This window comes from Onychomys torridus, chromosome 12 (assembly GCF_903995425.1).
Source record: "Onychomys torridus chromosome 12, mOncTor1.1, whole genome shotgun sequence".
In the NCBI taxonomy this organism is placed as follows: domain Eukaryota; kingdom Metazoa; phylum Chordata; class Mammalia; order Rodentia; family Cricetidae; genus Onychomys; species Onychomys torridus.
The window spans coordinates 29046808-29061139 of record NC_050454.1 but is presented as its reverse complement, the minus strand read 5'-3'; the positions used below and the strand labels follow the sequence as shown (position 1 = coordinate 29061139).

Here is a 14332-nt window from a genome sequence, read left to right as displayed (position 1 = left end):
CACCTGTAAACAGTAAAGTACTCAGGTAATTCTTTTTATTTGCTCCTTACAGAATATAACAGATACAAGCATTAAAGGAGCAGCAATAAATCACAGTTATCACTAAGCTATCATGATTACATGAGAGCGTGCTGTCTGTCACTCTAGGCAACTAATGGCACTGCCTTCCCGTTATTCCCAACTTTTTCCACCACAACAAGCGCGGACATTAGGTTCTATAATGGGGACGATTCCAACCTTATCATTTCAATTGCCTTCTCCGCTTTCAGTTTCTAAGAGTATTGTTGCTGCAAAAGCATTAAGTCTTCTGAACCATAGCTATTAGTACACAAGTTTACTACATAAAAAGTGCTCCTCAGCAAGGTCCTAAGTACCCACAGTTGTTACTTTACAAAGTCTAGCAAAGGAAAACAAAAACTGGAAAATGGTAAGGGCATTCATCTCTAGAGAGCAATTTTTTCTATCCTTTTTACTATGGGTATTTTATCACCTTTAAAACAAGATATATGTTTGGTTGATGGTGCGTGTATGTTTTAAAGAATGGGCAGGCTGTCTTTCCGGAGCCTCCCTGCCATTACAGAACTTGTTTACTTTCTCCACAAATGACCAAGCCTGAAAACTTCACCTCTCTCTGTGCAGAAGTTCCCTTTCTGGGCAAGGAAGGCAGAGGAAGGGAATGTGCGGATCTGAGCCCAGGGTCTTAGCCTCACCGAGGAGGAGCGTCCCCTGGGCCCAGCCAGCACCGGGCGCCCGGAGTCAAGGCACGCACCTGGACGGGGGCTTCAGATTGCTCTTTCGGAGGAGCTCCTCCTCGTAGCGGAGCAGCTTCAGCTTCTCCACCAAGTCCTCCATCACCACGAACATGTGGTAGGCCGCGCCGGGCCCGCGCTCCACCACCGCCTCCCCTGCGCCTTCCCCGCGAGCCCGAGACACCCCATCTTCCAAGCCCGACGGCGAGATCACCGCTGCCGCGGCAGCCATCGCAGCTCAGGCCCACAGAGCCAGGCGTGGGCTCGGGCCAGGATCTCCGCGGCCTCCGCCGCCAGCACCGCGTAGACCCCACAGCCGCCACCGTTACCTGGAGACCGCCGGGCAGCCGGTCACCACGGCAACCAGACCCCGCCTCCTTCGCGCCCAGCCTGCCTCTCAAGGTTCTCGCCAACCAAAGCTGGATTCCTTCCTGACGTCACTCTATGCCCGCCCCCATCCTGGGGTGTAGCCCCGCCCCGTGGGCGTGGCGATCCGTCTTCCTCCGCCTCTTTGGCGACCCTTTCCCTCGCGCCTTAAAGAGGCAGGATCGGCTGCTGTTTGGCTCTGCAAGCTCAGTGCAGCTAGCTCCTAGAGGAGTGCAGGATCTGGTGCTGTTTGTTCCGGGCTGAAGAATAAACGGACGTCTTGTTACCTAGGCAGCAATTCAAAGGACTGAAACGAAGCGGAACACAGTATTGAAGGCCGGCTACTCGCCCACTGATTCTTAGTTTTTAGAGTTGTGAAACTCATTGTCCTTAGTTTCACAGTACCTCAGAAATTCCAACGACAGGATTGATTTTGTCTATTTCTTAACTTAATTGTTTATTAGGTAGTGCTAGATTTAATAGTGCATTCTAAATAAGGCTTGAGGTCTTACTATGACCCTACCTTCAATGTTAGGAAATTGATTGATAGGAAGGAGGAGGGAGGGGAGAGACACCTGGAGGTTGAAGTGGGCAGAGTGGGTTTGGGGAAGGACTTGTACCTCCCTCACATCCTGCCTCTTAATCTGTTTCAAGACATATGTTCTGGGGTTCAAGTGAAACCCAACAAAATACACTAGATCTGGAAAGAAACGGCTGCATTGAGCGCTTATCAACATAAGGGCATTTTTGTTACTATGTCTACAGGTATTGACCTAGAAAATACAAAGGAGACATAACTGACCACAGGTGTGACTTATCCTTACAATTCTAAGAAAAATAGTGCATCAGGCAGGCTTCCTAACAGTTAAAGTACGAAGCGAAGCGGAGTGGATGCTCCGTCATTTCTTAAAAGACAGCTCAGAGCCCGGCGGTGGTGGCGGAAGCCTGTAATCCCAGCACTGGGAGGCAGAGGCAGGTGGATCTCTGTGAGTTCGAGGCCAGCCTGGTCTACAAAGTGAGTTCCAAAACAGCCTCCAAAGCTACAGAGAAAACCTGTCTCGAAAAAACCAAGGGGGGGAAAAAGACAACTCAGAAGCAAGAGGTCAAACATTTGTTAGTTTAATCCTGTGGCTGTCAAGGGATCATTATGTCTTGTATCACATTCTTTACATAACTGAAATCTGAAACATATTTATAAAAGTTTTGCTTTGTGATAATTAAATGAAGAATATACTTTTCATTCTAATCAGCCTTCTTTTTTTTAAATTTTATAATTTAATTTAATTTTACATATCAGCCATGGATTCCCCTGTTCTCTCCCCTCCCGCCCCCCATCTAATCAGCCTTCTAACACTAGTAAAAGTATCCAAATGAAAAATTATTCTATTTGTCAGATAAAAGACACACATAGAACTACTGATTTGTATAGAAAATAAACTGAAGGGGAGAAGTCCATATATAATTGTATTTCTTTAAATCTTGATCTATCTCTTATCTATCACCTATTTAGCTGTCTCTGTGTGTAATAAATGCATGTTCATGTGTGAGTGGGAGTATTCAAATACAATGATTCCCTTGTGGCGCTCAGAGGATAACTTTCAGGATCAGGCCTCAACCACAACTTTGAGACAGGGTCTCTTGTTGCTTGTTAGGCATATACCAGGACAGCTGCCTGTGAGCTTCTAGGGAATTCTACTGTTTCTGCCTCTCAAACTGATGGACCACAGACCCATACTATAGTGCCCATCTTTATATAGGTTCTGGGGATCTGAACTTAGGTCTCCACACCTGCAGCACAGTGTTTACCCACGGAGCCATATGCACAACCTAAGAATTGCTTTTTAAATAACATTATTAGTCATGAGCCAGTGGCTGCTAGTAAAGATAAATGGGAAAATTGAGTCCACCTCGGGCCCCCTGTCAGTCAAATTAGTCTTTCATTTTCTCAACTATTCTACAACAGTGATTTCCCCAGACACGTCCACATCCAATGACCACATGTGGAAGCTGAGAGGATTATAAGATGGATGTGAACCTTTTAAGAACAAAATAAGAGCCACAGTTATTCATTTCTATGTTTTGGGGTATTTCATTTACCAACAAGCAGCCCATGGCATCTAATGATTCTTGAAAGGCTCTCAGATAGTAGAAGTGTGTGGTTCACACCCAAGAGGTGGGGTTCACACAGAGTGTGCTGCCTACATAAGATGTTCTGACATGCTTGGAAGGTTATGCAGCACAGTAGGAAATAGTCAAACACTGCTTTCTGGCTGACTTTTCAATAATGCGTGTATTTTGACTTGGGGGAAAATAAAAACTCTTCTAAAATCCAGCTGCTTCCTTCCCTAACTTGGCCTGGTTTGTAAGCAGGTAAAGAATCAGTTTTCCATTGTAAATGTGGAGAGAGAGAGAGAGAGAGAGAGAGAGAGAGAGAGAGAGAGAGAGAAACTATCCCCAATAATTCTGGCACATAGAGAATAAAACAGAGAAAATAAAATTCTTCCACACATTATGGGTTTCCATGGGGAAAAAGTAGGAAAGAACACAGAAACATCATTCATATTTAAAAGGCCCAGATGTTTTCACATTTCCTTATTTATCTGCAACAGTGCCAACAACCAACAGCCTTTCCCTTGATGGATTAGTTCCCTTCATGAGAATATACAGTCATATCCTCTTCTGGTTCTCTCATCCACTTGGAAGCTCCACACTGTATTTTTAATAGCTTTTTTTCCCCTGCAAGACTAACTCTTTGACTTGGGGCTTAGATAGAGCTTATAGAGATCGCAATATGGCAGGGTGTGCCGACTTCCTACAAAGACTTATCCTCATCCCCCTTTTGACCAGTGTTTGTGGCAGGCTTCAGATGATTTTATTTTTTACAAACCATCTATGAAATGGTTGGAAGTAGTTCATAAGACTTTAAAAAACCTTCCCATGTCTGCATGCAAGCTAATCTCGGAAAACTAAACAGAATCCCAGCCAAAGCTGCTTTAAGCTAAATGGATTTCCCTGAAAGGTGCTTAGCAAAGCTGATAGGAAAAGGGGGAAGTTCAAAGATGGAGGGAGGCTTTTTTGATGAGTCTCCCCAATACAGGGAATAAGCTTTGCAAGATTGGGCAGGCTTAAAAAAACCTATTTTTTGTTAAGTTGGCCTGTTGGGCTGGTTTTGGGTCCTGAAGGAAGAGCTCCCCTGCCTGTAGTAATGGGCATAGGTAGTGGACATTTGATTTGTTTTCTCTCCATGCGCATGCTCTGTTGACTTCTCCCTTCTGCCATGAGTTGACAAAACATGAGACCAACACAAGAAGCTGTTACACATCTGTGCTATCCTTCTGGATGTCCACGACTCCGCAATCATGACCCAAAGGGATCTCATGTCTTTATACATTTCTCAATCTCAGCTACTCGGTTATATAGCAACAGAGACCAACTACAATCCTTTCGTTGGTTCATCATGGGTTCAGTGCCACCCACTGGGGATGCTAACAAGTCAGAAAAACACTAATCAAATTAAATACTGTAGGGCTAAAATCCTTTCCTTTTTCCTTCCTTCCTTCCTTCCTTCCTTCCTTCCTTCCTTCCTCCCTCCCCTTCCTCCCTTCCTCCCTTCCTCCCTTCCTCCCTCCCTCCCTTCCTCCCTCCCTCCCTCCCTCCCTCCTCCTTCCTCCTCCTCTTTCTCCTCCTCCTCTTTTTCTTTGTCCTTTTTGGGTTCTGTGATTTGGCCCGAGAATTAAATTACATACTAATAGCTTAACAAAAGAAAAGCACACACATTTTATTTAATAGCACCACGTGCACATGAAATCCTGCTTAGAAAAAAAAGTAGTTAAGATCAAAAGCATATATACTCCCTGATTTTTTATTAATACAAAGAATGATACATTTGTAGCAAAGTGGAAGACAAGGAAAATGAATTCAAGCTTCTAAGGGTGACAAATTGTAGGAAAAATTACTAGGAAATGTGTGCTTAAAATTAATGGAAGATGAAGGTTGTCTTAATAGATTTGTCTATACACACTCATTCCAGTAGCAACTTCTAATGTCCAGTAATAAAAGTATCATTCTCCTCTTAGTACAGAAAAGGAATCTTTCTCATGGGAAACCTCAGATCTGCTTTTAAGTAGTAATTGAGGCCAGAGAGAGAAAGTGTGTGTCTGATATTTTACAAGTGCCAACCACTCAAACCAATCAATATGCAGCATCAGTATCTGGGCAGAAAATTTTAAATTCCTTCAGTCTAGTAAGTGCTGTGAAAATTCTAAGAAAAAAAGGTCATATTCAAATGTGAACACTAGAATGATTGATTGTCCTAAGCAAGATGAAAACATATAACCAGTACACTATGTACTACAGCTGGACCCTTTAATGGTGCAAGCAAAGGAATCCTAAGGGTCTAGGAAGAAACTACTGAGAGAGCTGATTTTTCCATATATCATGACCAAACTAAAGAAAATTCCCTGGAGACAGAGAAACAAACAATAAAGTCAATTCCAAATATGCATGAGTCTGGAAATAAATGTGTCATTTTATGGAGAAAAATTGTTAAACCCTACTGAAATCTAAGTGCATAAAATAGTTTTTGAAAATGAGAATATCAGTATAATTGCCAAGTTTATAAACTCCATGTCATTCAAAGACTTCTGATCTAGTGCTTTATACATAAAAGTATACTTTAGAGAAATATAATGATGGAATTATAGTAGAATATAGCAAGTTGCCTAATAAAGGTGAAACTTCCTATTATAGGAGTAATCAAGAAATAGCCTGGGAATAGATGTAGCTTTTCATGGAAATTCAGTACACTGAAGATGTGGGGAAAGATGAACTCGTTGATAAGAAATTATGAGCTTTCCACGTAGAAACAATCACATTTCTGATTCCCATAATTGAAATCCCACTTGTATTGAAGATAGCATTGTGAAGTATGTTTGATGTGTTTAGACCAGTGGTTCTCAACCTGTAGGTCAGGACCCCCTTGACAAACCTCTATCTCCCAAAATATTGACATTACAATTCATGACAGTAGCAAAATTACAGTTTTGAAGTAGCAATGAAAATAATTTTATGGTCAGGGGTCACCACATCAAGAGGAACTGTATTAAACAGTCACACTATTAGGAAAGAACCATTGGTTTAGAGGAAGCCAGAAGATTATTAATTTCAGTGAAGAATCTTGTAAAATAAATAAGTATGAAAATTGAAAAGACAAGCTCATAATAATTTAGTTACAAAGGTATAAAATAAGACTAGGCAATCAAGGAAGAAAGATGTTTGTGACCCATATAGTAGAAAAATGTTTGTGATCCACATAATGTCTGTAGATTAGTCTCTAACGCACATAAATTGTCACTACAAATCCATGTTAGGAAACTGTAGGTGTGATCTAGATTTAAGTTTCCTGGACTTGATACAATGAACAGCTTAGACTAGATAGTTTCTTGGTTTGTGTCTGTGGGTAGAAACTGTTCTGTTCTGTGGATTTTTGAAAATATAGCTGGCTACTACCCGTTAGATTGCGGTAACACCTGCACTGGTTTTGATGGCCAAAAATGTCTTTAGACATTGTCAAATGTTCGTTAATGGTGTGTGTGTGTCTAGTAGGGGCAAAGGGGGTCACTTCTGGTAGAGAGCCACCGTTTGGCTTTGTAAATGACTGTTAAAGTGCTGGATGCCAACGGTTAAATGAATGCCCTGTGTGAGTGGACTATGGGGAATAGAAAACTCACCTTCTCAAAGACAAGGCATTTTTGTTATGCAAGAATTTGTTTTGCCACAAGCATTGATTTTTGTAAAGATCTGAACATTATACATCAGTGCTTGAGGATGACCTTTATGCACAGGATATATGTCTGGTGTTACTTTTACTGTTAAAGAGACTTGATTTAGTAATGCACTAAAGCTCACATTTAAACAGCCTTATTCTGAAGTTTTTAGCTTGTTACAGTCAAGCATAAGGGGTAATTACAACTTATACTTCTATGCAGATTTTTAAACTGTTCACAAATGTACTGAACTTCTTCTAATGGTGTCTGGCAAACTAATCCAGACACGGATTACTCTTCCCAGTCTGAAAGTAAAAGAAGAGAGAAACATAAATTCTATTGAGTATTCTAACACACAAACATGGACTTCAATGTAAAGCTAAGATTTTTAATAAGTTACTGTGTTACTGCTGTGGTTTGAATGTGTATCCTCAAAGTTATGTTGCAAACTTGATCATTAGTGAAGAACTATTGGGTGGTAGAGCTACTAGGGAGGTTTTTCGATGGTGGAGATGATCTTCCACTCTGATGAATGAGTTAACGCTTATTGTAGAAAAAGGTTTCCTCTGTTTCTTCATCTATAATGTACTTGCTCTTCCTTTTTCCACTATGGGCTGATTCAACCAAATGATCCTTCCAGATGTGGGCCCCTCAAACTTGAACTTTCCAGCTCGTAAAACTGTAAGAATTATTTTAATTACAGCAGCATAGAATGGGTTAAGACAATACATACGATAAACTTAAATCACAAGTTTGTTTTTCTAATAGACCCAAAATATCATATATAGATATTTAGATATTAAATATGCACAGGTAAGTACTTTAGTATAACCATTACTGCTGTGGTTTGAGTTTTGTCATCATGTACTTAATGTTATAATTTTTGATAAGTGAAATGTGCTCAATTTGGGAAATGAACGTCATCTTAACCTGTGATTATGGAGTTTCCCCTTCTGTGTGCCAAGAGTCCTGGGTCAAATGTAGAAGAGATTCTTGCCCAGAGCATCAAGCACTAATGTGCACTTTTTCCCTGAGTTAGGAAGGAAAATGATTTTATAACCTGTTCCCTTGGGCTTCCTTCATTCGGCGGTTGTTTTCTACTGATGAAATTCTTCTAACCCCATTACGATTACACATAACTGGGTCAACTCACATCGACTCTCAAGGTGGATCAGTCACCCAGTTGCTTTATAAACCTTAACACTTTGATTGGCTCAATGATTTCATTTTCTTGTGGGAAAATGAACCATGTGTGTGAATCACTGAGGATGTAACATCTGTGTATAGGAGTGACTATTTAAGGAATTCAAGAAGGTGTGTGGGGGGTGGGGTGGGGAGAAGGATATAAACTGGATAAGTTTTTTTTTCAGATTTTTTTTGTTTTATTGAAAATAGATTTTTCTTACAGAATATGTGGTGGTTTTAATAAGAATGGCTCCCATAGGGTCATAGATTTGAGTGCTTGGCCATTAGGGAATGTTGATATTTGATAAGGATTAGAAGGTGTGCCCCCCCCTCTTTGTTCCTATCTTTCTGCATGCTACCTGTGGATCCAGATGTAGAACTCTCAGCTCTTCTCCAGCACCACATCTGCCTGTATACTTCCATGCTTCCTACCGTGATGACAAAGGACTGAACTTCTGAAATGTAAACAAGGCCCAATTAAATATTTTCCTTTAGAAGAGTTACTGTGAGTTGGATGGTGGTGGCGCACGCCTTTAATCCCAGCACGCAGGAGGCAGAGCCAGATGGATCTCTGTGAGTTTGAGGCCAGACTAGTCTACAGAGCGAGATCCAGGAAAGGCACCAAAATTACACAGAGAAACCCTGTCTTGAAACTCCCCGCCCCCCTCCCCCCCCAAAAAAAGAAGAGTTGCTGTGGTCATGGTGTCTCTTCACAGCAATAAAACATTTGAAGACTAAAACATAGTATATTCTGATTACAGTTTCCTCTCCCTCTACTCCTCCCAGTTTCTCCCATATCTGCTCCCATATAGATCCACCCTCTTTCTGTCTCTCTTTAGAAAACAAAACAAAACAAAAAAACCCAAAAAATAATAATGAAATAAATTATAACAATATAAAACAAAAAACATTAGAATTGGACAAAATAAACAGATGAAAAGGAGCCCAAGAAAAGGCACACGATTCAGATACCCACTTGTTCACACACTCAGGGAGATGGATGACTTTGCAATGTGCATTTAGCACTTGGCAACAGAATATAAAAGAGAATGTCAGAAGGTGAAAATTGATCCCAGAGATAGTTTTCATAGTTAGGGGAAATATGTTCTTAAACTGGGGTAGTGGGGAACTAGAATTGTGGGAAGGGTGTTAGTCATCAAATCTTAGGGAAACAACTTTTCATCTGGTGTAAGATATGTTCTAGAACACAGGTAGCACTCCAGAATTTCCCATTGCTAGAGAAGAATGTTAGCTTGTATGGCTTTGTCCCATTGGATGCTTTGAGCTTCTCCAAGCACCTATGAATGAGGCGACTCATTAATGAGAAAGATGAAGCTGTGAAGACTACCATGTGATGGTCTTAATAACTAGGGAAGAGCAATATGAGCCCGGTAAAAGAAGGAAGTATCAAGTTTTGACACAGCGGTTGACATTGAAGATTTATGTTAGTTTTTAATTATGGGCAGATATGGATGTCTGTGTTTGGGAATGTGCACATGTGAGTGCAGATGCCCACAGTGTCCAGAAGAAGGCATCTGATCTTATGCACTGGGAACTGAATTTGGGTCTTCTGTAAGAGCACTACATGTGCTTAATTACTGAGCCATCTCTCCAGTTCCAATAGTTGACAATTTATTCCTACTTACTCAAAGTGCAGAGGCAAGAGGATCTCTGAGAATCAAGACCATCTGGGTCCACATATTGTGTTCCAGGTCAGCCAGAGCTACACAGTGAGAATCTGTCTCAAATAAGAAAGGAGGGAAGAAAGCAAGGAAGGGAGGAAGGGAGGGGGAAGGGAGGAAGGAAGGAAGGGAGGAAGGAAGGAAGGAAGGGAGGAAGGAAGAAAGGAAAGAAGGGAGGGAGGAAGGAAGAAAGAAAGGGAGGGAGGGAGGAAGGGAGGGAGGGAGGGAAGGAGGGAGGAAGGAAGGAAGGAAGGATATATGTCCACCAGAGTAGATATTCTTTGGTGTATAACAAAAAAGATGAGGTGTAAACTACAGACAGGAGAAAGCGCACATCAAATAACTCTCCAAATATTCCAACATTCACCTGATTTCCCGATGAGGCTTCTATTCCACCATATATGATAGTTACACTTTGATTTGATAAATATTGGGTGCTAACTAGAAGGATTGATCTGATTTGTCAGAGTGTTCAAGGTTAGATAAAAACCCATTTATTTTTCAAGAGCCAGATTTAAAAGATCCAATTACTTTACAGCCTGGGACAGAGATTTGTCTTTGGGAAGAATTAATTTAAGCTGGAAAGTAAATAATAAATGCCATAGTAGAAACCTCACTTAATGGGGCTCCCTGGAGCCAAATAAAAATGTCTGTGAGATGCTATATCAGGTGGAATTACACACCTTCATGCTCCAACCCTGCATCTCAGTGCTCAGTATGCCAGCCTTTCTGCTACCCTGTTTTGCCAACCATTGTTGGTATCTTGTCTTGGGTTTTAGACTTGTTGCCCAAACCATTACATTGTAATAAAATGTTGAATTTAAATGCTTTATTTTTGTTCCTAGATCTTTAGTGGCTATTGCTTTACTCTATATCTATACAGTTCACTTGGTGAATAGAAAAATGTTCTTTCATTTTGTGGACGTGGGTGTGAAAGTCCAAATTTCTATATACAGTACACTCTGTTTCCTTTTGACATCAATAGAGAGCGATTTTCTAACACTGTCTTTCATTCGAATACTGGTAACATTTTAGGCACTGGTTACAAACCATAAAATGACTCATGAGCCCGGTCTCTGTGCCCAACAGTCATGCCTTATTGTGGAGTGTGGTGGCACATGCCTTAATCCCAACACTAGTTAACCATAGAGGTCTGGAGGTCTGTACAGACAGACAGACAAAGTGACAGAGCTGGGCAGGAAGAGGAAGTGAGGTAGCTGGACAGAGAGAGCAAATCAGATGGCAGAACAGCAAGGCATGTAGGTGTGGGTAGACAGGAAGTAACTTGCATTTGGAAGCAGCAGAGTTGGTGAGGTGAGGTTGGCTGATGGCTTTCCCTATTTCTCTGATCTCCCTAAGGCTTTCACCCCTATATTTGGCTCCATGTTTTTTATTTAATAAGACCATTTAGGAATTCATCTTACAGTGGAGATCTACAGAGTTGGAGGTTGCAAGCATAGAAGTACATGAGGAGTAAGCCAACTTCGGGGGAAAGGGACCCCCTGTCATGTTTTCTTTCAGCTCTCCATAAAAGCACTGGCTTCTCTTCCATTCCCCTCCTATGTCTTGTGGTATGATCTCCATTAAGAGTCTCACTATGCCGTCTCCTTTCCAAAGGGGGAGAACAATTAGAGGACATCCGTAGAAGTCACACTTCAGAGCTAAGTTCCTGGATCTACCCTGTGTGCCCAGGGTGGGGTCTGATGCCCTCCAGCCCCTGGCTTAGGTGTGCAGGGCCATGAGTTGACGTGTGTGTGTGTGTGTGTGTGTGTGTGTGTGTGTGTGTGTGTGTGTGTGTGTGTGTGTGTGTGTGTGTGTGTTTGAAAACTTCAATAAGACTCTGCCATATTCAGCCAGGGATTTCTGCAATCTAGAAACAACAGGAATCTCTTATCTAGCCACTGAGAATGCAAATCGAAGTGTATTTAAGTATTCTAAAGCACTTTCTCCAAAATAGCCCCAAATCAGGAGCATAAACTCAAATCTGTCCTGGCAACTGCATAACAACTTGTCATTTTCACGCAGTTTCTCTTTGGCATGCTCTAAATGCCAAGCATATACTTAAAAATTTTATAATGCAGACTTCAGAGGCATGCTCATAATCTTTGTACAAGACTTCTCTTCTCTATGACACCTCAGGCAGACACACTTTCACAAGAAGAGAGAACGGCGAGTTGTATATAGATTGTGTGGCTGTCTGAGCCCCCTGGAAGACGGGAGAGCTTTCCCACTCATGGAACAAGGGTAAAAGCTTTTCTTCACCCCACAGTTGTGAAAAAGAGCTACACACCTACCAATTCACTCCTTTTTTTGAAATTAATGTGGAATGTTTACATTTATTTGACCCGTTCCCAGTTACCTTCAGTGAATTTTTTGGTTGAGGTCTGTGAAACTGCTTTTGTTTGGTTGATTTTGCTTTGCAACTTTAAAATAAGATTAAACTGGGTGGTAGTGGCACACGCCTTTAATCCCAGCACTAGGGAGGCAGAGGCAGGCAGATCTCTGTGAGTTTGGGGCCAGCCTGGTCTATAGAGCCCGTTCCAGGACAGCCAAGGCTGTTACACAGTGAAACCCTGTTTAAAAAAATAAAATTAAATAAATAAATAAAACAAGATTGAACATCTGGTAGAAAGTCTACTTCTGTGTCTTCTTGATAGTAAATGAAGCCACATTTATGAATATTAAAACATTTGTTGCAAATATACTGTTAAAGAAGTTGACTCTACCACCCAGAGACATAACTTATACTATCTCTCTCTCATTTGAAATCACTGAACAGCCACTAAAAATTTCCCCGTTTCCTAGTTTTAAACCGACAGTTCATTTTAAGACAGACACTCGCTACTTCCTTTAAGGTAGCTGTGTTGAGCACAGAAAACTCACACTTTACTTTTGGAAGGCCAAGACTGACTGTAAGACTGACTCTTTCCTCTGCTCAGGTTCTCTGAGGAAGAAACACAAGTCCTAAAGGAGGAAGAGGGAGAAGCGCTCTCCCAAGTCATATTAGAAAACCCCTGAGGAGCTGGCTTGTTCAAAGGAACCGCCAGCTCACTTTGTCAAATAAAAAGCAAAAAGGTCTTTATTCTTACTTGGAATACAATAATGACTTCATTCTCCTTTCCCCTCCAGATCTGATCCTCTTCCAGTCTATTATCTACATCGTCCCCAAAGTAATCTTCCTACAAATGCAAATATGGACTTGTTACTACCACTTCTTGGCCCCTCTATTCTGGACAGCAAAATTCTGACTTGCTATAGAAGCCTCCAGGGACAATTTCAGGCTTTGTGAAGCTCAAAGCTCATGCAGCTGAGGGTAGGAATCATAAGAAGAAATACAAAAGTCTGGATTCTAATTCAGGTTCTAGGCTTTGGAAAGGGCCATTGGGATGATTGGATGCCCTAAGGCATCAATTTCACCAGTCTCCTGATATACCTTCTCTGTTAAGGGAATTGCTTAATTATCTCAAATGAGCTGAGGTTAAGGGATCAATAAATAATGAGCAGGATTAAGGAATGAGTAACTGACAAGATGAACTTGCTTGTAGCTCAGTTATCACTAACTAAAACCAAGAGTGAAGGTTGCTGAGTTTGCCTAGGGAATTTCTTCCTAACATGGAAAAAAAAAAAAAAAACATGAATTGAGTATATATTATAGTTAACTTGGTCGAGGAGATATAGGGTCCATCATTTTCAGATGACATTGATTTCAAATGGGGTTGGCCTTCAAATTGCTTAAATAAAATTAAGCACATCTCTACAATATAAGGTAGCAACATGCAACTCTGGTAGCTACTAACTTTCTTCACTAATCCTCCAGTCTTTGAATGAAATATTTAATAGTTTCCCTGTTCTGATGAGCCATATTCTTGGTAACAGTTTAATGGTAGGTGGTTGGATTTGGTATCTCTCACAGCACTGTCTGGCTATGTAGTTAACACAACTAAAATCATGTCATCGAGGGCCCTGGTTAACTCCCTCACACCAAAGGGTCTAGTTTCTACCCACTTGAGACTAGAGATGATTTAAGGAGTTGGTATGCATATCCTGTCATCATCCACCTAAAAATCATTTCTTCATTCTGTGACTCTAGTACCCCCTTTTGTTCTCCCTGCGGCCTCTTTTGAAAAGTGAGCAGTGAATTCCTGATTTCTGTGGTGATTTTTTTTTTTCTTTTCTCTAAAGTATTTCTGCTAGCTTGGGTCCTCCAAGAAGCAGAGGCCAAAATTGGGATTAGACACATAAGAATTTTATTAGGCTGTATGCCAAAGATAGAAAATGGGAAAGAAATTGGCAAAGACTAGGACAGAAGTTAGACCCTGGTACAAGAGTAGTGCCAAGAGGAGAATAAGAGGAAGGAAGGTTGGAGAGAGCAGCCTCTGTGGTGCCAGGCAGTCTAATGACCTCATTTAGAGCTGGAAGCCTCGTGCATCATCCTGAATGCCCACCAAATTAATATACCTACGTTTGGAATGTACTGTCTCCAGAAGCGAAAGAGATTTTCCCAATGTCTCAGCTCTTTCTTTGTGTAGGAGATAGAAGATACAGAAATTTGTCTTTTGCAGAAGCTGGGGAGATGGGATGGCTC

At 41.3% G+C, this 14332-nt stretch overlaps 1 protein-coding gene across 1 annotated transcript in view; it reads right to left on the bottom strand.

The window, feature by feature from the left end:
• Ift57 (intraflagellar transport 57) overlaps nt 1-1144 on the bottom strand; it is a 57077-nt gene extending 55933 nt beyond the window's left edge. The window contains exon 1 of the mRNA XM_036203645.1: nt 770-1144. Coding sequence (XP_036059538.1) covers nt 770-981 — 212 coding nt within the window. The 5' untranslated portion in view covers nt 982-1144. The remainder of the gene's footprint in view (nt 1-769) is intronic.
• Nucleotides 1145-14332: the final 13188 nt, after the last annotated feature.